This window comes from Chrysemys picta, chromosome 1 (genome assembly GCF_011386835.1).
Source record: "Chrysemys picta bellii isolate R12L10 chromosome 1, ASM1138683v2, whole genome shotgun sequence".
NCBI classification, from domain to species: domain Eukaryota; kingdom Metazoa; phylum Chordata; order Testudines; family Emydidae; genus Chrysemys; species Chrysemys picta.
Window position 1 is genome coordinate 232,759,566 of NC_088791.1, and position 25,092 is coordinate 232,784,657.

The window sequence follows — 25,092 nt, forward strand, 5'->3', positions numbered from 1 at the left end:
TTTTCTAGTGCCAGTATATCTTTTTTGAGATGAGGAGACCACATCTGTACGCAGTATTCGAGATGAGGGCGTACCATCGATTTATATAAGGATAATAATATATTCTCAGTCTTATTCTCTATCCCCTTTTTAATGATTCCTAACATCCTGTTTGCCTTTTTGACCGCCTCTGCACACTGCATGGACATTTTCGGAGAACTATCCACGATGACTCCAAGATCTTTTTCCTGACTTCTTGTAGCTAAATTAGCCCCCATTATATTGTATGTATAGTTGGGGTTATTTTTTCCAATGTGCATTACTTTACATTTATCCACATTAAATTTATTTGCCATTTTGTTGCCCAGTCACTTAGTTTTGTGAGATCTTTTTGAAGTTCTTCACAGTCTGCTTTGGACTTAACTATCTTTAGCAGTTTAGTATCATCTGCAAACTTTGCCACCTCACTGTTTACCCCTTTCTCCAGATCATTTATGAATAAGTTGAATAGTATCGGTCCAAGGACTGACCCTTCGGGAACACCACTAGTTATCCCTCTCCATTCTGAGAATTTACCATTTATTCCTACCCTTTGTTCCCTGTCTTTTAACCAGTTCTCAATCCATAAAAGAACCTTCCCTTTTATCCCATGGCAGCTTAATTTACATAAGAGCCTTTGGTGAGGGACCTTGTCAAAGGCTTTCTGTAAATCTAAGTACACTATGTCCACTGGATCCCCCTTGTCCACATGTTTGTTGACCCCTTCAAAGAATTCTAATAGATTAGTAAGACACGATTTCCCTTTACAGAAACCATGTTGACTATTGCTCAACAGTTTATGTTTTTCTATGCGTCGGACAATTTTATTCTTAACTATTGTTTCGACTAATTTGCTCAGTACAGACGTTAGACTTACCGGTCTGTAATTGCCGGGATCACCTCTAGAGCCCTTTTTAAATATTGGCGTTACATTAGCTAACTTCCAGTCATTGGGTACAGAAGCCGATTTAAAGGACAGGTTACAAACCTTAGTTAACAATTCCGCAACTTCACATTTGAGTTCTTTCAGAACTCTTGGGTGAATGCCATCTGGTCCCGGTGACTTGTTAATGTTAAGTTTATCAATTAATTCCAAAACCTCTCGTGACACTTCAATCCATGACAGTTCCTCAGATTTATCACCTACAAAAGCCAGCTCAGGTTTGGGAATCTCCCTAACATCCTCAGCCGTGAAGACTGAAGCAAAGAATTTATTTAGTTTCTCCACAATGACTTTCTCGTCTTTAAGCGCTCCTTTTGTATCTCGATCATCAAGGGGCCCCACTGGTTGTTTAGCAGGCTTCCTGCTTCTGATGTACTTAAAAAAACATTTTATTACCTTTGGAGTTTTTGGCTAGCCATTCTTCAAACTCCTCTTTGGCTTTTCTTATTACATTCTTGCACTTAATTTGGCAGCGTTTATGCTCCTTTCTATTTGCCTCACTAGGATTTGACTTCCACTTTTTAAAGGAAGTCTTTTTATCTCTCACTGCTTCTTTTACATGGTTGTTAAGCCACGGTGGCTCTTTTTTAGTTCTTTTACTGTGTTTCTTAATTTGGGGTATACATTGAAGTTGGGTCTCTATTATGGTGTCTTTAAAAAGCGCCCATGCAGCTTGCAGGGATTTCACTTTAGTCACTGTACCTTTTAACTTCTGTTTAACTAACCCCCTCATTTTTGCATAGTTCCCCCTTTTGAATTAAATGCCACAGTGTTGGGCTGTTGAGATGTTCTTCCCACCACAGGGATGTTGAACGCTATTGTATTATGGTCACTATTTCCAAGCGGTCCTGCTATAGTTACCTCTTGGACCAGCTCCTGCGCTCCACTCAGGACTAAATCTAGAGTTGCCTCTCCCCTTGTGGGTTCCCGTACCAGCTGCTCCATGAAGCAGTCATTTAAAGTATCGAGAAATTTTATCTCTGCATTTTGTCCTGAAGTGAAATGTTCCCAGTCAATATGGGGATAATTGAAATCCCCCACTATTATTGAGTTCTTAATGTTGATAGCCTAATTTCCCTTAGCACTTCATCATCACTATCACCGTCCTGGTCAGGTGGTCAATAATAGATCCCTAATGTTATATTCTTATTAGAGCATGAAATTTCTATCCATAGAGATTCTATGGAACATGCGGATTTGCTTAAGATTTTTACTTCATTTGATTGTACATTTTCTTTCACATATAGTGCCACTCCCCCCCCTGCACGACCTGTTCTGTCCTTCCGATATATTTTTACCCTGGAATGATTGTGTCCCATTGATTGCTCTCAGTCCACCAGGTTTCTGTGATGCCAATTATATCAATATCCTCCTTTATCACAAGGCACTCTAGTTCACCCATCTTATTATTTAGACTTCTAGCATTTGTGTACAAGCACTTTAAAAACTTGTCACTATTTGTCTGCCCTTTTCTGATGTATCAGATTCTTTTTTATGTGAATGTTTATCATCTGATCTGGCCCCTACTTTATCCTCTTCCATCCTCTGCTCCTGACTATAACCTGGAGATTCTCTATCATTAGACTCTCCCCTAAGAGAAGTCTCTGGCATAGCTGGCTATTACTTTTCTCCATGCCAACTAGGGAGCTCATCCATTCTGTTGGCTCCTCAATTTTTTGGGCTACTTGCATTGCTTCCATCCTTGCAAGCTCAGCCTTGAGTTTATCATGGGGTGCCAATGGCACCTTTCTACATGGATGGATAAGTGGAAGGACCTGCATGCTTATCCAGATCGTATGTTCATCCTGTGAGCAACCCAACCCTTGAAACATGTCATGGTATTCCCAAAAGAATGCCTCATAGCCAAGTTCAATATGATCTTGTAGTGAGAGCACCCAGATTGAGTTTCTCACATGCAGCCAGACCTAAAATTGGTGTCACTTCCTTTGGCACTACAATGAAAGGGAGCCTGCTTGTACATGGTGTTTTTATGGTTGATACTAGCAATGCACCACCCCTTCACTGTTTTATTTGTTCCAGAATAACCAGTTACTTTTATTTTTGTTGCTCCCAGTTTTGGTCTTATTTATAGTCTCTAAATCTTGTTCAGACAGAACACGAACCTGAGCTCCTGTGTCCAGTTTCAGTGGAATTCCATTCACTGTCGTATGCAGTATCCAGTCCTTCTCATCAGGATAAATCCCAGTACATCTATGAAAAACTCCTCAATGAGATGGTTTTTAACTGAATACACGACTTTTCTGCATTTAGGATCTGCAGCATTTTGCAAAAATGATTATTTTCCCCACAGTTTTGACAGAGTTTCCCAAAGGCAACACACTGTTTGGGGCTATGCTGTGATCCACACCTTCCATATGACCGCTTGTGTCCAATTTTCCCTCTAGACGTGGTTTTCGTAGCAAATGGTTCCACTCTTTGATTTGACCTACTCTGACTATATTCGTTTGTACTTAGTACTTGGATAACCCCTTCTGGTGAATTCAGTTCTTTGGCTTGGGCTGTCACAGTTTCTGCTGCCCTACATATTTGGAGAACTTTTTCTAAAGTGAAGTTTCCACAAAGCACTCTCTCTCTGTCAACACATCCTCTTTAACACCCCAACTGATTCTGGCTCTGGCCACAGACTGTCATCTCACCAAAGTCACAGGTTTTACTGCATTTCCTTAATTCTGTGACATATTGCTCTATGGTGTCTCTTTTTCTTTGCGCAAGCATGTAAAAACATATCTTATGTTTTATTCCTTTTTGGCATGCAATGTTCTTCAAATTTAGTCAGTATTTTACTTAACTTCATACTTTCACCTTTTTCAAACTTAAAGTTGTTATAAATATCCAATGCTTCCTCCCAAAACATTGGGGGGGAGGGGGGAGAAGAGAGAAAAAAAAAAAAGATTTCACTTGATCATTTTTCTCCTTTTCCTCTAGGGCTGCTAAACACAATTCAAATCTCTATCTAAAAATTTTCCAGTTCTCTGCAACATTGTCTGACAATTGCAGACTGGATGGATGGATGTTGCAACACATCTATTTTGGGCTTTTCGTCTCTTCTTAAGCTAGTCAAGCTATTATATTGCTTGCTAAATGCATGCAAAAGCCTCGTGCCTGGTGCTCCATGTGCTTCTCTGGTGCCTCCCTTTGTGTCTGCTTTCAGTTGCAAACACTGGAGTTCAAATGACCGCAGTTTCCTTCTCATTCAGCACTTCTGACACCATGTAACAATCTTGGGGTTCACTAAATAACAAACCAGTGAATGAGAAAAGAATAAAACTTTAATAAAAACAAACTGGAGAGCATCTGGTGAGCTACTGAACAAGCCCTGTGGTGTTACCAGTCCCTATCTCCAGGACACATCTCCAAATTTCTGTGTTCATAATACTGTCCCTTACAAGGGAGCATCTCTAAATTACAATCTTCTACAAATATCTCTCTACATGTATGTTTACATATAAGGAGAGTTTGGATGCTGCTTTTCAAGAGCTACTCCTAGCCTTCAAGTCTCATTTATTAAACAAGCACAACATTTGTTTACTAGAACTAGCTCTCAGTTTGTACTACTAGTTATTAACTCAGATTAATACTTACACCAGGAAAACAATTTGCTTCTTACACATGTCCAAAGATGAATATACACAATTTAATAATGCATTGCATTTTTGCAGGGTTTTTTTTTTTTTTTGTAAAGTAGGTACAAGCTTGATTGTGCAGGGCCTACACATGTAACTCCAGCACCTGGTCTTTGTTTAATTGACTAGGAAACAGTAAATAGCTCCTATTTGCACATTAGTCATGCCATAATGTTTCTAAAAATAATCTAATGGAATACGGTAGTTATTCAACTACTGAGAGGCAGAACATTTCTGGGAAAGTTTTGCATGCCTCCAATGCTTTGAGAAGGGAGAAATTATATTACATGACCAGTGCAATAATCCTCCCAAAATACACTCCCATCAGCTTTAGCAATAAGAAATCAAGTGCAAAAAAGGCTAGCTCAATTGTTAAATATTACTGATATAATTTAAATAGCCTGCAGAAAGCTTAGTAACTGAATTTCTAAATTCAGCTGTGTTCCTTTTGCATCACTTCTACAGTTTTAGCCCACGCATGGGTAGATTTCTCCATTTTTGTAAAGGGCATGATTGTATCTCTGCCTTTTATCAATTTAAGATTTTTATATCCTTGCTAATATCACACTTGTGTCCCTCAGGGGTCTGTACTGGGACCATTACGGTTCAACCTATTCATAAATGATCTGGAAAAAGGGGGTAAATGATGAGCTGGCAAAATTGGCAGATGATACAAAACTACTCAAGATAGTTAAGTCACAGACCGCAAAGAATTACAAAAGGGATCTCACAAAACTGGATGGCTGGGCAACAAAATGGCTGATAAAATTAAATGATGCACATTGGAAAACATGATCCCAACTATACATATAAAATGATGTCCCACTCAAGAAACAGATCTTGGAGTCAATGTGGATAGTTCTCTGAAAACGTCTGGTCAATGTGCAGCAGCAGTCAAAAAAGCTAACAGAATGGTAGGAATCATTAGGAAAGGGATAGATAAGAAGACAGAAAATATATTGCCTCTATATAAACTCAGGGTATGCCCACATCTTGAATACTGCATGCAGATCTGGTTATGCCCCCAATCTCAAAAAGATATATCGGAACTGGAAAAGGCGCAGAAAAGGGGGGGGGGGGGGGGGAAGAGAAGATGATTAGGAGTATAGAACAGTTTCCCTATGGAGGAGAGATTAATAAGATTGGGACTTCTGATCTTGGAAAAGAGACAACTAAGGGGGATACAATAGCGGTCTATAAAATCATGACTGGTGTGGAAAAAGTAAATACGGAAATGTTATTTACTCCTTCTCATAACACAAGAACTAGGGGTCACCAAATGAAATTAATAGGCTGCAGGTTTAAAATAAACAAAAGGAAGTATTTCTTCACACAATGCACAGTCAACCTGTGGAACTCTTTGCCAGAGGATGTTGTGAAGGCCAAGACTATGAAAGGGTTCCAAAAAAAAAAAAAAAAAAAAAAAACCACACACACCACACCCCAACTCTATACACTCATGGAATATAATTCCATCAATGGCTATTAGCCAGGATAGGCAGGGATGCAAAACCATGCCCTGAAGTGTCTCCTAGCCTCTCTTTGCCAGAAGCTGGGAATGGGCAACCGGGGATGGATCACCCGATAATTGCCTGTTCTGTTCATTCCCTCTTAAGCACTTGGCATTGGCCACTGTTGGAAGACAGGATCCTGGGCTAGATGGATCATTGGTCTGACCCAGTATAGCCATTCTCAGGTTCTTTCCCCAGCCTAGCTACTGTTCCTCAGTAGCAACTCATTTCTATATTTACTACATAAATGGTTGGCTAAACAAAAACAAAACAAAAAAAAACCCCTCATCTTTTGAGATGAGCTGATGACTACAAAAACCAGCTCAGTGCTTTCTCCACTAAGTAGTAAGTAATTTGACAGTTTAAAATTCCTCCCCTTTAAACTACTATATATCAGTTAACATTTTTAAAATACAGTTTTAGCTATACTACTGCATAGAGTATTTTAAATTCTTATGAAATAAACTGTTTTGAAAATGTTTATTGCAAGTCACATTTCACAACTACTAGACAAATTACATACAAAAACTATCAAAATATACAAAAAGCTGCATGAAGCAAATACTGTTACACTATACATATAACAACTGAGGTGAGCTTACTTCATTAGGAATAGAAGTGTTCCTAATATTTGTTAGCAGTAAGGTTTATTAAATAAAGTTAAAAGATTCAGAAATATGCTGTTATCAAGCAGTTATAATTCCATTAGGTATTTAAATATTACAAAAGAAACAAGAGTGCTATAAAAAGAAAAACCCTTTAATTGCATTTGACAGTTTAGTTACCCACCACTTGTAAAAACAGCATTTTCCTTAAGTTGGTGGAAATTTCCCCAATATTTCAAACCTAAATCTGTTTGTCATATGAAAGTTAATGCAGAACTAGTTACTCATTCCTGTACAGACAATTAAAAACAGAACTTCACCCTGATTAACAAGCAGAAATTGTTACGAGTGGGGGTGGGGGAGAAGAGAAGAACTAAATCCTCATTTACATATAGCACATGGCTTAATTTACTGATCACAAAAGGGTTTAAGAATAGGATGACCAATTATATTTAGACAGTTTATTACATGAAGACAGGTTTGAAATATATCGCATGCAGGATTCTAAAGCATAGTGACTGTCAGGATAGAAACATACATCAGGACAGAAAGATCTGTTGTGTGGTCAGTATCATTTCCACTCCATTTACTGAAACACATTTTACCCTCCACCCAAGTCTCAGCATGGCAGATGCAGTATACTGGAATGATAATTTGAATGACCACTTTCAAATAAAAAAAGTACTAATTTCTACCACCAACTAGTATTTAATGGCAGAATAATCTTGTTTTGACCTGTCAAATAAAAACAGAACCCTACCATGTCCATGCAGATTTTTCTGAGCATCAGCACAGTTTGCAAATTAGTCAGCTCAAGAGATGCTCCTTCTCTAGAGATAGAAGGAAAAGTTTCCTTTCAATTTGTGTACCTTCCTTCTATTAAAAAAAAGTGGAGTTAAGAGCGTGCATTATCTAGTGGTAGCAAAACGGCAGACTTCAGAACTTACATATACTCTTATTTACATTATGGCCCTTGCAAAGGCTGGGAGTAATGCAGACAGACATACCCCTTTCTTTCCTTCACCAATCCCGAAGGATTTCAACCAGCCTCCTTTGGCATTCTGAAGCCACAGCATTGACCGACTATCAAGACAGTCGTTTCCTGCTCTATTTGCAAGATGGCTGCAGGATAAAACTACCAGACTATATAACGTCAATGAGGTTTTTTTGTTTTTTTTTAAAGGAAAATCACAACATAGCATTTTACATTAAATGGTACTGGGAAGCTTGTTTACACCAGCAAGTCACATTGAATCTGAATAGTTGTGGGTTTGCACCTCATATGATAGGAGAGCAGTCAGTTGATAAGTCCAGTAAATTTGTGACATAATGAAGCTAAGTTTCTGCTGTCTGAATAGAGGGCCTATGGAACCCTAATCTGAACTCTTGTAAAACCTTGCAGAAGCTCAATCTGAATGTTGAGGATCCAATATTCTCATGTGTATGCATTAAGATTCATTACGTTGTAGTGAACGTTCTTATGCTGAAATGATGTATCTAGTAAATGCCACCAGGAATACTACATAGCTCATCTATTAAAAAAAACTACAAGTCAGACAGCTATAGTAAAAAAAGTTACATTCCTTTAGTCTCAAATTAATGCTTTCTCGGTCTGTTTCTAGAAGTAACTGACTAATGTTAGTTTTACAATCAATCAATTATCTGCAGCTACTAGAGACCTTGTGTCCATATCCTTCATCATGATGGGAGGAGCACACTTAGTGGAGGTGCATGCATCCAAACACTGCTTTAAAACTATCTCCCCGATTCTAGGCTGTGGTGTGGTCTAAACAATGGCAGTTGTCAAAGACCCATTATGGCAGCTGGGTTGTAAGGAAGCCTCAGGCTTATCTTCTACACTAGCCCAAAAGAGGGATGAGACAGGAGCCACTATACCACTGGAGACACTCCTAAATGGGGGGCTGGGAGGAGAGGGCACAAAGCATCTGCAGCATAGCTCCCAGGCTCTTTACACTATTTTTAATGTAATTAAAATTAATGTTAGTATAGTACATTAACATTTAAGACCATCTGGTATAGAACACTTGGTGCAATTAATTTGTTTATGAATACAAAGACTGAAGCAGAGTAAAGTCAACTGTGAAAGCATGCTATTTAAAAGAAAACAATTTAAGAAACTTTAGATCAGTTAGCAATGACATTTTTCCTGATTAAAATAATTTTGCATATGGGAAAGTACTGTGAATTCTACGAAGTTACCTTCTCTAACATACCATTGACACATACCGGCAGCAGTGTGTTTCAGTTAAGAAATGACTTTTTTTTAAAAATACATAAAATGTGGTCTAGCATTGTACCTACTTTCTAAAAATCCTACAAATTAAAAGATTTGAGGAATGTTCACATCAGAATATAATTAAAGTTTCACTATAATCATAAATTACTAGAAAGTGTGTTGTTTCTTAAGTGGTACATAAGTATCACATGTACATGTGAAACTACATTGTTCGTTGTAATTCACGTGATGCAGTATTAAATTTACCAATTCCTTTTATAAAAAAACATATGAAATACAAAGGTCAATCAGAAAAAAAAAACCCCACACACTTTTGCTACTAATGCAGCATTACACAGTCAAACCAAAGCTATATCCAAGTGGTGAGACAGGTCATGCAGAAGAACATCTTCAAGTCACATTCCCATCTGCATGTCAGCAAAGTTGTAGAAGCTGTCTACATCTTGAGAGGCGGAAGCTTTGTTCTCCGATGCAAAAACCTATATATTTGAAACAAGGAAGTAGTTACTTGTCACTGATATATACAAATGCAGGTCATCTCTGCTCATTCAAGAGCCTTACATGACAAAGGTTTGTATTTCTAGAGATTTATTCATATAACAGGCAGAATTCATTTTTGAAAGGAAATTAAAATAGTTTCAGGACTCAGTATATGAAGCAAAGAAATTCGAGACTTCATTTGTCAAGCAAAACAATCTTTCCCTTATAGAAAATAGCTCCTGTTTAAGCAGTCCATCCTAAAACACAGTTAAAATTTTAGACTAGACTATTTAAAAGTCACTTCAACCATCATCCTGTAGGGGGAAGAAAAGCTATGAGGTACCATCAAACTCACTTAAGGAAGCAGAGCAAGTACTCCACCACTTTCCCCTCCCTCCCAAGCCACACAAAACTGAGAAAGGCATTTCTCTCCTCTTCTCCCACATATACCTCCTCGGGTATATTTTCAAAATTTCAGAAGTACTTTCTCAGCAAAAGTGGCTTCCACTTTTTGCCAACATCCAAATTGTTTAATATTTAAAATTTTACAAAAAACTCCAATTGTGCAAAGTAGCTGTCCTTGAAAATAGTTGAAAAAAATATATTGATTTTAGTTAATTAACTAGGCCTGCCTGCATCCATCAGGCAGCCAAGATATATCTAAAACAATGCAATGTAAGTTATCAGGGAAATGGTTTGGCAGTTTATATCTAGCCTTAAAAAGCAAGTTTGTCTTCCAACCCAAAGCTGGATTTTAGAGAGTCTGTTATGCATCTTAGTAGGAAGTTAAGATGTGACTAAATGACAATGTACAGTGACTGAGTACTTCAGTTAACTGAATTATCCAAGGTATCAAAGTTAGAGACTGATAATTCTCGGTGATCATTCAAGCTCAAACATCTCAGGATCACCATACCAGAACATAACGCTGTCCCAGCTAACATCAAGCTCAACTCCAGCTCTCAATCTTAGTTTTGCGATGAGATTGGAGAGAAGGGTTTGTGTTCTTGTATTGGGCCAACCACTACCCTCCTTCATTTTGAGATCAGGATAAACACCTCTCCTGTCAGTGCAAAAGGCCTGTTTTGATGATCCACTTTCAGAGTCCAGTTAACATGGAGCCCTCTGACACCCAATAAGGAATAATATCTAATAGATCTATTAATGCTTTGGTTGGATATCATGATCCATTTTTGGCCATGAATACAATGGCTCTTTAAGACAGTTTTCCTCCCACGCTTGTCCTCACAGGACATCATGGTTTTCAGATAGACCGCAAAAGCTTTGTATCAAGACAAAGAACTGGGGAGCAGTATAACCCCCATCTGTAAAATGGCAATCTTCGACAGAGAGATTAAGTGACTGTCCAACGTCACAAAGGAAGCCTATGGTACAGCCAGTAACTGAACTGAGTGAAGTCCAATACCTTAACAGTTAACTTCTTCCAATGTGAATAATGCACCTATGGCAGAAATTTCAGTCTAAAGTCAGACCACTTACCAGAAGTTTTTGTAAGCGTGAACTGTGGCTGTGCAACTAATAATGAATGACTTCTTACAATGACCCCTACAAACATCCAGAGTGGTGACCAGAATTGTTTCAGGTGAAGAATCTAGTTAATCACAGTTGTTTACACCCAGTGACCAAATTAAGTATTTCTAACAGCACTCTTCAAATCTATCAGATAAAATAGCCTGTTTAGAATCCAAGCGTGCTCTCCATGGTATTAGATTTGTGTATGGAGGTGGTGAGTTTTTCCTGATAGAGTTTCAGTCAGTGGCACATTCTGCATACCCCTGAGCAAGAGATGTAAACTGATCCATGCCCCAGCTGGTTGGTGAAGGCCAGCAGAGTGGTGCTAGAACCATTTCTGAAGTGGAGAATACCTCCTTGCAGAAGCAAGTCTGAAGTTGGTTATTTCCATAATTAAAAAGTTGTGTTTCCTACTAAAAGTGATATGAAATATATTTCATAATATGCATTTTAAAAGTTAAATTATGGGGGAAAGTCCTTCATTACGCAAATGCTTGTTTTATTATGTAAATGGTCTTTGGACTATGTGCAAACAAAAATATTTCTCAGATAACCCCATGTTTCAGTTGCTTATTCAATGCAACAAGCATTTTCACATGGATGAGAGCATGAAGTTTTCCAGGGAAGAGTGCTGTGTGTAGAAATCAGCTTTAAGTGAGAAAGCAGGGTGTCATTTCCGATTTAGGACTCGAATTGATGGCACAGACATGCTACTTGAAGGTAGTCCAGAGATTGTCTCATTTGTACATGTTAAATTAGCTAGGTAATCAGAATTTTAACAATACACAGTGTTGGGGAAGGGGACTTTAATACTCTGTCCATGGCCACACCCAACATCATGATATGCCATTCCATATCATTTTCAGAAGTAATTCAATTTGATAATAACTGAAACAACTTCAGCCTTTGAATAAGGAACTGTAACCTAGAATAAGGAACTGGGAATAGCCAACCAACTTCAACCTCATTTCCGGAGAAAAGCATGCCAGCATCTCAAAGAAGCAATTTTTAGACCACTGCTCAAGCAACTCTATGCTAAGAAATTCATAGGGCAACTTCCTCTTTGGGTAAAGTCAATAAAGTTGTAGCAAGGCTACATCAGAACTATCTGGATTTCTCTAGTCTCATTGACCTACGTTGGTTTGGTTTTAAGCCTGGCTGTGCTATGGTTGATCTCATGAACTATGTTCCCTCTAATTTGTGCGGTCACCCAAGAATCAATCAAGTCCCGCGCACTTGATTAGCAGAGCCACACACATTCAGCGATGTGTGTTCAGGTGCCCCTCCTCCCTGCTGCTCTGCAGCCACATTGCTCCTGCCCTCTGCCTTGGAGCCCCTGGCCAGCTGCTCCCGGGACCCTCCTGCTTGCTGTGCAGAGTGGAGGGGGTGGCATTGATGTCAGGGTATCCCCTTCCCACCCCTGCTCATGTACCCCATCTCTGCAGAGTGGGGATGGGGGGGCAGGACTCAAGAGCAGGATGGAGCTGCTGAGGTCTGAATGAGCTTTCTGGTGAGTGCCACTGTGCTTAAAGAGACAGCCACATGCACACCTCCCAACACATACTTGTGTTGTTACTTTTTGTTACTTCCTGCAATGCACATATATTCTTTGTAATTTTATTCTTCTAAAGTGTTATTTTAGTGTTTTGACTGATCAGTGCATTTAATAAATTTAAGCATAAGAGAAATAAAATTCTTTGAATAGTGAGTTCTAAAATGCCTAACCTGTCCTGGCTGGAGTAATTATCCCTATGGGAACTTAAAAAAAAAAAAAATTATATGTAGGTTTTTTGTTTCTACTGGTGGTGCACATCCACACAGTACCTTGATATTGGTGCACATAAAATTCATTCCATACACTGATGGGAAAAAAAATTAGAAGGAACATTGCTCATGACAATGGATAAAGAAAAATGGTCTTGAAAAGTTGGCATCTTCTCACAATAAACCAATTTAAAGGCTGCTAACAAAAGACTGGGCAGATTGAATAAGTCAAGGAGTTGTTCTTTTGAGGAAAACTAAGGAGTAGTTTTGGGCACCTTAGGGCTAATTCTGTCAGTGTCTACACTACAGATTTCCTCCTGTTCATGTAAGTGCCCTACACCAGCGATATAACTACTCCACCTCCACAAGAGGCATCACAGTGTCTGTGTAAACATTGCATCCCTTACACCCAACTTTGGCTGTCTTGTCAATTTCAGGGCAGGAGCCATGAAACAGAGAAATCTGGACAGCTAGAGCCCAGCTTCCCCCAACTCCCTGGAGAGCTGGGCAGCTGGACCCCGCTCCCAGCTGGGGCAAGAAGCCCCAGCAGCTTCCCCCCTGCTGCTCCTGCCCCCAGGCAGGGGCCCCCGAGAAGCTAGGGCAGCTAAACCCCGCTCCCCAAGGATAGGAAGCCCCAGGTGGCTTCCCCTGGTTCCTGGTGGGGAATGGGGGTGGGAGGTAGCGCATCAGGAGCCCAGGAACCTGTGGGGCAGCAGCTGAGAGACCAGGCGCTCAGCTCCCCACACTGCCCATCTTAGTTCAGGGGAAGCACTCCTCATGAGGATGCGCAACACTGACCCCAGGAGGGTAGTGTGGACATGCATATGTAATTACTGCAGTGGTTGTAAGTCAACCTAATATAGGTTGACTTAGGTTTTCAGTGTAGCCATACCCTTAGCTTAATGTATGCCCCAAAGAGGTATAAAAAAAGCTAAGCGAACAGATTAAAGGTTATTGGGATATTATTCAGTTTCTTGCTGTATCATATGATGCATCTCCTTTGAAATGTTCATGTATTAAGAACTTAGACAAATTACAAACACTATCCCAGAGAAAGCATTATTAGAACAAATGAAGAAGACGCTATCTGAAAAATGGTAATGTGGTGTGAGAAAGCTAAACTATGAGGATGTTTAAGTTCTAGGGAAAAATCTTGGTACATCTTTAGATTAGCACCATGACTGTCTTACAAATACAGTAGAACCTTGAAAGGTATCTAGGATCACTCTTCAGAAAAAACAGCAGTCTCATCCTACTTCTCAGCCAAGAATTAAGAGCAGATTGCTCCAGCGTGGTCTACTTTGTAAGTCCCAGAACACAGCCCTGCCTTACTGTACATTAGGTAAGTTATTTTTGCAACCACAAGTTTTAAATAGAAAGCTTAAGTTCTTCAGAAATTGATGATTTAGCATCCCCACTTCACTTGGCAGGGAAAGTTTCTTACTTCCCGCTGGTGAGTGTACTTTTCTTTGGAGTAAATTAAGTTATGTGAGTTTCAAAAAATTAAGACTGATGTTTTCAGGTCTTGCTGGCTGACAAAACCTTAGCAAATGAAAAATAAGGTTTCTAGATCATGAAATTTTTTCAGGCAGATTCTGGTCATAATTATTTCCTCAAGAGAAAACATAGCTCACCTTGGTTCCACTGAAGACATCATTTATAATGCTTCGACATCCTTCTACGGCACCATCTCCATTAAACTCCAAAGCAACAACAGGACCTACAAAGAGAGTTTCACCTCTAATAATGTTTTTTAGATTTCCATCTTAAATGGAACATTAGAGATTGGCTGTTTTCTTTATCCCTTTCAGAGCCCTGAGTTTTGTTCACATAAAGCCTCAGAGTTCCTATTGCAACCATCATCCTCCATGATTAGGATTAGTAATGGAGCTGTGAAAATACAAACGTCTGAAAAAAGGATGTGTACAGAGGAAAACATCTGCAATTCCATATTGGAAAAACAGCTGCTGTAGAAACAACTGAATACAGATTTCCAGTTGAATTTCTTGAAAAGCAGCTGGTCATAAACGGACCAGAAAATGAAGGAAAGTCTTATAGTACGGAGACTCTTATTCATGCTGACTGATGGACAGCTGTGAGATGGCTCAAAGTTCGTTAGGATGGGACCTAGTCCTTCAGAAATTTGCTATTTAGCTTTTGCTATTCTATGTTTGCAGAAAACAACAAAGCGGTTTGTATGCTAAGCGTTAGGAAGACTAAAATCTATGCTTAACTGCTCACTATGGCTGTATTTGATTTCTCCAAAGAATGTATACAATGGGACTACTTCACCACTTACAAATATAAACACTAACTTTGAAGCTAGTGGTCTTCAACAGCATTCGCTTCTGTTTTAAATCCTTTAACGGTAGCGAATCATGGCTAATGACAAACTGGGATTCTATTTTAGTCTGCCATGCCAAGTTCTAGCTTTTTTCTTTTTGAATTAAAGATTTAATACAACACCTTTGTGGTTTGCCAGCAGCAGGGACTGAACATGCAAGATCTGGATCTAAAAGCATGAATTTATTTCCTAAGCTAAGAGAACAAGGTCTGTTAGATATTTAGGTTGCCATAGACTTAGACCCATGTGGTCCTGTCACTAGAAGTGAACCACACTGGGTTAGATCCCCTTTGGAGCACTGCCTGGAGGGATCAGGAAGGAATTCACCACTTCATTCGGGGCCTGATCCAAAGCCTACTGAAGAAAAATAGAAAGACCTCCCATTGATTTCAGTGAGCTATAGATTGTACTGCTCCTGTGGCTCAAGCTATTTCCCTTCTTTTGAAGTATTATCTACAGCCAGAGGGAATACACTAAGATGGACCAGAAACTGAGAGTTTTAAGTGTCAGAAGGGGGGGGAGAACAAAAAAAGACCTTTTAAGTGATATTTTAAGAAGCCTTACCTTTTTCAAGCAAAGGGATGAAGTCAGATGCACTCTGCTGGAACACTCTTTGAGCATCCTCTGCTTTCATTGAAACTTCCTTAGTCTGAACCAACAAAAAGCCTTTGCCAGTCATCTGTTAATAAACAAGGGTACCCATGTTAAACAGCTGTTAATATCATTGATATATAGTGAGGACAGATGGTTGGCTTTTCTGAAAGCAAAAGTCCAAATAAATTACATGGGAATAGAATACACAATTTCCCCCTCTGAATATTAAACCTTCTCAATTTATTCTCTTCTTCCCTAGTTTACAAAGGGAAAGCACTCTCTTCACCACACCTGAAGATTGAATGGAATGAAAAGACGACATCCAATCTTTGCTTTTGTTCTATTCCCCTACCTGAAACTAAAGTTTTTTCTTGTACATTTTTTAATTTGAAACTACATGTGCTGAGCATCTACAAATGCTACTGAAGCTAACTGCCTGACTTGCAAAGGTGTTTAACACCATTAGCTTTTCTTTAGCTGCAACGGACACCAAACCTGGATCAGGCTCCTCTCTAACCCACAACTACAGCATTTGGCTTTTATCTACTAGTCAAGATTTTTTTTTTTTTTTAAAGCCATCCACAAGTTTATGGTTTTAGTTCTAAAAAGGAAAACACTTCTCTGTACAGAGAAGCTATGTAAAGATATTGTATCCACACTTTCAAGAAAGCTTCCAACTGGACTCTTACCCAAGTACAAATAAATTACTTGTGCACATAAAATGGCACTTTAAAAGTAACTTTTGGTGCTCCCATATATCCCTCAAGTTCAATAGGTATCAGAATAAGATTGAACAATCTCAGCTCATGTTCCGATGGCAGTTATGGGTACATTATAAATACCCAAATCAATGCAAGAAAATGCATCATGAAAAACAAGTTTGGGGGTCATAGTTTACATTTTTTCAACACACCAAAACTAGATACTGAAAAGTGTTTTAGTAGACATCCAGAAGCAAGCCAGTTTGAACTTCAGTATCTTCACTTCAATAAGCTATGAGAATTTGCAATTTATTCCAAAAGATATGAAATTGGAAAGTCAAGAAGCTGGAAATAGAAAAAGGTGTCTTACCTCATCAATTAACTTTCTAGCATTTGCAGTTGTGTAGTCTCCAGCGAAGAAAACTGCCAGACATGATTCTTCACTGCTCTTCTGCCTCCCACCCCGGGTTATTGGAATTATGCTCTTCATGGTATCTGTAGAAATTCTGATTACTTTTAGTTCCTCAGATGTAGGAAAGGGGACATAATCCTGAACTACGGCATCTTCAGGTAGAAGACTCCAATTGTTTTCTCCTGACACTGGTGTAAAGTCATGGATGTTGCTCCATGTGTTATTGAAGATACTCAGTCCAGCATCTTTGAATTGTAAAGCCAGCTCTGGATAGTAGTACTGGAAACAGCCAAATTTCATACCTGTGGATGACTCAATAATGGGTTGGGTGGCACAGCACAAGAATACTTCCAACTTTCTGCAGTCCCGGGTGCGAAATTGTTGGCACGCCACTACACATTTACAATCTTTGCAGTCACGGAAAAACACACTGCCTTTTACGGGTCCTAGAAAGATTCGGCAGCTTGTACAATCATCAACAGTGATTGTTGCAGAATGGTCAAAAATGTAGATATTACAGTTCTCACAGTCCTGAATGACAAATTGTTGCCCTGCAACTTTTCCAGGTAAACGACCCACAGTTTCGTCCTTAAGTCCAGAAAACGTGTAGTCTTTGGGATCAACCTAGGAAAAATATATAACAATAGGAATAGCTGGTATTAAGAACAAGCAGAGAAACCGGAACAAACTAAATTCAATCAGAGACTGAGCATCATGGAACTGGCCAGGACACCCCCTCTTCAGAAGAGACTTTTGTCTGGGATTTTGTCGGTAATGGGAGGCAGAAAGATGGTCTGCCAGTGCCTTTATTAAAAGATCTGGATTCAATTCCTGACTCTACCACAGATTTCCCGTATGATCTTGGGGAAAACATGCTTCAGTGCCTCAGTTATACAATGCGATAGCAATCTTTTCCTTCTCCCTCCCTTTCTCTGCCTGGTCTATGGATTGTCTTACGAAGAGCGCACAATCCCTTCTCCAATGTTTTTATACGGTAGTTTACACACTACAATGTAACTAGGTGCTGCTGAAATAGAAATCTATCATAGATACTGGTCAGCATACCCACATCTCATGGGTCTTCGTGCTTTTCAGCTTGTCTTTTCTTCCACTACCTCTCTGCCTGATCCCTGGCAAGGAATTGGGCAATATTTTGATCAGCATATTTTGCATTTGTTAAAAAGTTATCCCTCTCTAGCCTGCAACATCACAAGGCAGGAAACTGTTACTCTAGACTGTATACTCTATAGCTAATAAAAAATGCAGATTTTCTAATTGAGACTGTGGACAAACATTGGCTGGGCTGGCACAAAGTCAGCTTTATAGCCTCTGTCTCCTGACATCACTCTCTTGTTCAGGAGGGCCACCTTTAAAAAAAAAGGAAGTTGTTCATTAAAACAGGACTCTTCATCCAATTAATTAGTCATTCTCTTATCAGCCAATTACAATTTATGGTTTGGAAGTGAACTTAACAGAGAAACAAATGCTATACTGCAAGATAACGGAGGTTAGTTTTTGCTACATAAGAATAAAGAAAGTGTAAGTGTTACAGCAGCTTCCATTCTGCCCTTGTGTGTATGTGTTAAAATGGCATCTTACAGTAGTTGATCACTTAACACTTGAAAGTGTAGGATATTCTTACATGAGAGGTCACATCAAAAGCCTGGCATTCAACTCCATGCTATATCCCGTGTCAGCCTGATAGCCTTGGAGCATTTGCCAAGCTGTTAGTAATTCTAAATTCTATATAGTCAGATTTAGGAGTATTATGTGTCCTATTTTTCCAAAAAGAATAACCTCCCTCTATGCAATTTTAGAAGGTTACATAAACAATGCAGGAAAAATGGTATAGACATGAGTGAGCCGAGATTCAGAAATGCCTCTTGCCAGAATATCCTTCCTCACTCTGGAAATCTTAGAAGAGAATTATCCAAAAATAGATGTTGAAACTGAAGACTTCAGTAAGGAAGTTATAATCTTTTCAAGAAAAATGTTCTTTTTTACATGGTAGATAGCTAGAGAGAGAAAATTAGTCTGATGGAGTGCTACATGCAGCCACTGAGGCGTGTTCTTTCTAAAGTTTTGTTCCCTTTTCCTTGTAAACTCAAGTTGGCCAGTCTCCTTAAACTGTGCTGGCAGGCCTTAAGACAGACAGCCCCGTAACACGGAGATGAGCTTGGCTTTCAGACTACTGCAAACTCTTGGGGGCATAGACTGTTTTCTGTGTCTGTACAGTGCCTAGAATAATGGGGCCCAAACCCAGCTGAACTCTAGACATTTCCTAATACTATTAAACTTGTATGATGTGGTAAACACTTTCATCAGTAAAGAACGAACAATTATGATTACAGAGACCAAATTTCAGGACTCTCCCCCCAAATGCACACCACTCCAGACTACACCACAACTGGAAGCTAAGAAGAGAAAAGCAGGGGAATACTGGTGACCATTCCAGAGACTTTCAAGAAAGGGGTGGTATAGTGCCAGGGGGACTCCATGAACTACACTCTGTGGTGCTGTTTCAAAGCACAACAGTTGTTTTGGGCAGGAATGGTACAAATGTTATTGTGATTTGAACTTAAGTGGACTAGAGAGCAGTGGCAGGTCTCACAGAATGCATTCAGAGAACCTGAAGTTAAAAAAAACAAACCAAAAACAAAACAAAAAAAACACCAACCACACACACCAGCCCACACATTTGCTCATATTTATTGCAAGCGTTTAATAGAAGACTTCAAGGGAATAATTTGGATAGTGTTGGGATAAACTGTTACTGTTACAATGGAGTGTGGAAACAAAAAAGGATAAGATCTCTCCAAGAAAGGAGAAGATGAAAGTTTAAGTTATGACTTCCACTGTTCAGCATGAATATATGCTTTTTTTAAAAAATATATAAAGACTTCAAAATAATGCAGCTTCAGATAGCTTTAGGAAGTCATGTAGACATACCATATTTCAATACAATTAGTTTTTCTTAAAATCTTGTGTAAAAACTAGAAAAAGTGTGTCATTCGATAAAGCTTAGTCTAATTTGTAGTTCAATCTCAAGTGACAGTGACTTAGTGGAAACAAGTGTTCCTGAATCACTTAGTCATAATCAAGCACCCTTCCATATGTGTTAAGAGTGAATGAACAGTCAGCTTGTGACTTCCTGAATTGAGTGCTCAATTGTGCTTAACATTTCCCATGCCAGCGAGAGAGAGCGCATTGTTAAATGCAAAAGAAGCATTGTTGCAACACAAATTAACTGCCTTGATTTTATTGTGTCACAACATGAAGTTTGTCAATTTCCTTTATAGGAAAATTGCAAAGCAAAAAATGAAGACCAAGTTAACTGAAACTAAGGTGGAAGAGGCAAGTTGCACAGAAGTGCTTTTAAACTCCCCAAAAACATTAATTTTCCCCTCACAAAATTCCCTTGGTGCTTTCTGATTCATTGAAGACAGTCTGGAGTGCAACAGCACTAGTAATGTCAAATGTATGCATGCTGAGAACTAAGGCCCCCTATCTACTGCGCAGAAACTTGCCAGCGTAAAGCAGCTTTCTGCACTGTACCTCCAGAGGTGTACACACTGCCACACCACTTAGTGCGCAGAAACTGCGCCATTGTAGCACTCTTAAAAAAATTAAAATAAAAATAAAAATCCACCCCGAGGAGAGGGATAGAGCTTTCTGCGCCAGGGCTACAGCACTGCGGTGCCAGTGTAGACATCGTGGTGATTACAATGCTGCGATTGGCCTCCGGGAGGTGTCCCACAATGCCTGTTCTCACCTCTCACCATCGGTTTGAACTCTACTGCCCTGCCCTCAGGTGACTAACCTACAAAGAGCTGGACGCGATACTCGGTGGCAACCCCATCTCTACTAGGAAGGCCCCTGTGTACTTTGTTGGCTCGTGTGCCAGTTGAGAGTGGACTAAGCCAGGAGAAGGAAATCTTGGACGAAGAGGGTGAGGGGGACCCACAGGCAGAGGATGACTCGGAGGCCAGAGATGCATGCAGTCAGGAGCTCTTTTCTACCCCGGAGGAGCCTAGCCAGTCACAGCAATCGGATCTTGGCAAAGTGTAAACAGGAGAGGAGGCCCCTGGTAAGTGGATCTGATTTTGGGAAATTGCTGAAGCGAGTTGTTGGGGGCAGGAGGGTCGGAGAAAGCAGGCTTGTCTCCCACCACATGCCTAGTCTGAGCGACAGAACAGGCTATTGATACACTCCCTCACTTCAAGGGAATCTCCCTCAGATCTCCAGGAAACGCTCGTGGAGATACTGGGCAATCCACTGCCACAGGTTCCTCGGCAGAGCTGCTTTGTTTCTTGCCCCATTAATGTAACCTTCCCGTGCTACTTTGCGATCACTGGGGGGTTGAGGGTGGCATTGCTGCACACAGGGGCCAGGGCAGAAGCTGCAGGCTTGGAGAAGACCCTCACTTGATTCCCTGCTCACCCTCAGCAGTGAGAGATCTTCCATAATTATCACCTCCTGTGCAAAGTGGGGACAGGAATGATTATCAGGCCCTACCAACAGTGCTGGCTCTACTCAAGAGCCACATGCCCAGTGTACAGCAGGGTCCAGGAAAAGTGATTTACCCTGCCCCTGGGGCTACTCCCCATTTTGGGGGTCTTGTAGCTCGTGTGTGCTTGTGTAGGGATATTAAAGAAGGTACTAACAGTGATTCCCCCAAGAGACAGTGACCCCCTCATAATTTGGCCCTCACACTTTAAAATCCAACAGTTTCACCAAGTACAAAAATCTCTTGGGTCTTGTGTTAAAACTTGTAAGCTACTGTCTGTAGAAACCACTGATTATATCTATCCTGTGACTACTATGTAAAACTTACAAACAAGTTAACTGACTGTTATACAATGTAAACAAACACTATAAGCTGTTAAGTGACTTTCACTTCATTCAATGGCTCCTAGGACAGACCCCCACCCTCTGTGATTAAAGGGCCGGGAGTCTCAAATGAATTAGCACACACTCTGAAAGTGGTGGAGACAGTAAATTAAAATATGGTTAAGGGATGGAATGTATGCTGATGAATGCTTGATATACATGGATGGTTAGGGAGGTGCCAGCCTAGAAAAGGAGTATCCATGGGCCGAAGAATGTGTCAAGTGGATGACCAGAAACCCCCGGAGGGTAAACTGGGACCCACCCCATCACCTGGAAGGATGAGAAACACAAACTTTGGACAGTGTGGAGCCACCAGGAATGTGCCACTTTGGACAGGAATGTGCCATCTACTGATTGAGTCAGCAACAGCAGGATGAAACAGCTCCCATAGACTAACATAGGAACTAATTCCTATAAGAATGGACTCTAAAGACTGATGACTGAGTCTCTGGTTCTGCTGCCAGCCTCCAGGAGCATCAGGTGCACCTGACACGGACTCGGCTCCATCCTCATGACCAAGATACCTGGCCAGTAACTTGGCATGAGCAACTTCTAGGCTGGTAACTATAACACCTATACAGAACTTGAATGAATGATTGTGTGAATGAGTCTCTCTCTCTCTATATGTATGTGTGTATGTATAAGAAATAAGTAGTCAAACAACGTTGTTTACTTTTATCTTTTGCTTTATCAGTATATTTACAATAAATGTGGCATCTTTGCCTTATCCCTCTTAATAAGATCCTGCTGGTTTTTATTCTATTGGTATAACATTTGCCTGGGGTCAGACAGCTAGTGACTGGTGAGAGAGTACTGGCTGCATTTTAAAGCACTGAATCAGTGTTGTCTGTGTTGCAAACACTACTGCTTCTGTAAAATGTTGCATTTAAACGTCACAGAGATAACAAAGAGGGAGCTGGGCTCCCAAGGTTATCAGCGGCAGAAAGGCTGTGCAGAATTAGAAAGTGGCCAAGAAGAACTAAGGAAGACTTTCTCCATGAGGTTATGATGCACTCTGCTGCCAAGAAACAAACTGAAGGAGTGGTGGGACAGCGAGAAGAGGGACGGAAAGGAGAATGCAGCACACCAGAAAGAAGGCACGGAGTGGCTCTTCAACATTATGGAGCACAAAGTGGACATGGTCCAGGCGATACTAGCTTTTCAAACCGAGCAGCTCCGTGCGCGCCCTCCCCTGCAGCTGCTGTCGCAAAACTCTTTTTCATGTTTCCCCCCCACACACTGCCAACATACCGTTATCAACCTCCTGGCTCCACTCTCTATCTGCAGCATTCCACTCCTCACAATCCAGACATGTGGACTCCCACTACCCACTGCACGCAATACCCATCCCTCTGCAGTTTGGCCCTACTGAAGTATAGCACTAGGTGCATTGTGCTCCCAAAGAAGAAGGTTGGGTATGATCCTTGGACATACACAAATCCGTAGCTGTCCCAGGACCCCTCCTCCTCTGGAGACCTTCCCTTCCCCCACCCCGCTGATGTATTTTTGTCATTTGACTCTCTCCTCCAGTGGTTGTTTTTTTAATAAAAGAGTTGTGTTGGTTTGAAAGCAATCTTTATTCTATTAAGTGAAAGCAAAAAGAGCACTGCAAAGCAACATACAATTATGTAAAGGCCCCTTCTTGCATCATGCGCACCAATCACCTCCTAGCATTACAAGCACTGCAATCCCAAGCATAGCAACAAATATTAGTGGCTTTCAGCTTCAAATTGTTGCTCAAGGCATCCCTGATCCATATGGCCCCGTGCTGTGCCCCTCTAATAGCCTTGGTCTCTGGATGTTCAAACTCAGCTTCCATGAGCTGAGCCTCCGCGATCCAGCCCTGAGTGAAGCTTTCACCTTTCCCTTCACAAATATTATGGCGCATACAACACACAGCTATAAGCATAGGAATACGGTCATCGGCCAGGTCCAGCTTCCCATACAGGCATTGCCAGCGGGCTTTTAAACAGCCAAATGTATACTCATTCTGCACTTGCTCAGCCTGTTGAACCACTCCTTGCTGCTGTCAAGTTGTCCCATGTATGGCTTCATAAACTACAGCATTAAGGGGTAGGCGGGGTATCCTAGGATCACAATGGGCATTTTGACTTCCCCTATGGTGATCTTTTGGTCCAGGAAGAAAGTCCTTGCTTGTAGCTTTTTGAACAGGCCAGTGTTCCAAAAGATATGTGCGTCACGAACCTTTCCAGACCAGCCTGCGTTAATGTCTGTGAAACGCCCATGGTGGGTGATCCACAAGCGCCTGGAGAATCATTGAGAAATACCCCTTGCGATTAATGTACTCTGTGGCTAGGTGGTCTGGTGCCAGAATTGAATATGCGTGCCATCTATCGCCCCTCCGCAGTTAGGGAAGTCCATTTGTGCAAAGCCATCCACAATGTCACGCACATTGCCCAGAGTCACGGTCTTTCGGGGCAGGATGCGGTTAAGGACTCTGCACACTTCCAGCAACGACGACGACTCCAACAGTCGACTTTCCCACTCCGAACTGGTTAGCAGTCTGGAGTAGCCAGCTTCCACAGTGCAATCACCATGCGCTTCTCCAGCGACAGGGCAGCTTTCATTCTCGTGGCTTTCCTCATCTGAAAGTTCTGCAGCCACTGCTAATCATCACAGACATGCATCCCGATGGGATTCCATCACTCAATGCTTGTTTCCTGAGCCCAAAAGCCCACAGTTCCACTGTGATCAGCACCCCCGTGAAAGACACAAGCAATCTCGTGTCGTAGCTACTATGCGTGGCAAGATCAATGTCACACTCCTCTTACCTTTGTAGTTTAAGGAATAACTCCACTGCCACTCGTGACGTGTTGGTCAGAGTGAGCAGCATACTGAACAGGAGTTCAGGATCCATTCCTGCAGCCTGAAAGAGGCAAGGCGCGCAGTACACAAACTGTTGAAAGATGTCGCCAAATGCGGACAGAAGCACAGGGATTGCTGGAATGCGAAGCAATGCATCACAGGGCAGTGGGACTGGACCCAGGATGTCCCATGACCCCCTCCAACCCCAAAAGTCTTAGTGGCAAAAGAGAAAGAGGTGCTCTGTGGGATAGCTGCTCAGAGTGCACCGCTCTGAATAGCGCTGCAAGTGTGAACACACTATTGTGCAGGCAGCTATCAGTGTGAACACACAACAGCTGTTTTCCTTCTGCGCTTTCTGACCAGCGCTGTAACTTTACCACTGTAGACATGCCCTAAATCTTGTATGTGTTTTGTGGGAAGGAAGGGGGCAGGGTGTTAAAATATTGTTAGAGACACACTGTCCACTTGAGGTTTATTTCAATTGACTTCCAAAATTCAGTTTCTGCTATAGTACATTTAAAAAAAAATCCTAATTTTTAAAAATTAGGAAGAGTTAACAGCACCCCTGTT

General features: G+C 40.8%; 1 protein-coding gene across 1 annotated transcript in view; it reads right to left on the minus strand.

Moving 5' to 3' along the window:
• Positions 1-6,582: 6,582 nt before the first annotated feature.
• The window catches only part of RP2 (RP2 activator of ARL3 GTPase), a 37,310-nt gene continuing 18,800 nt past the window's right edge, over positions 6,583-25,092 (minus strand). The window contains exons 2-5 of the mRNA XM_005283283.4: positions 16,765-17,430; positions 15,664-15,778; positions 14,390-14,475; positions 6,583-9,457 (exon numbers count right to left, since the gene is read on the minus strand). Coding sequence (XP_005283340.1) covers positions 9,374-9,457; positions 14,390-14,475; positions 15,664-15,778; positions 16,765-17,430 — 951 coding nt within the window. The 3' untranslated portion in view covers positions 6,583-9,373. The remainder of the gene's footprint in view (positions 9,458-14,389; positions 14,476-15,663; positions 15,779-16,764; positions 17,431-25,092) is intronic.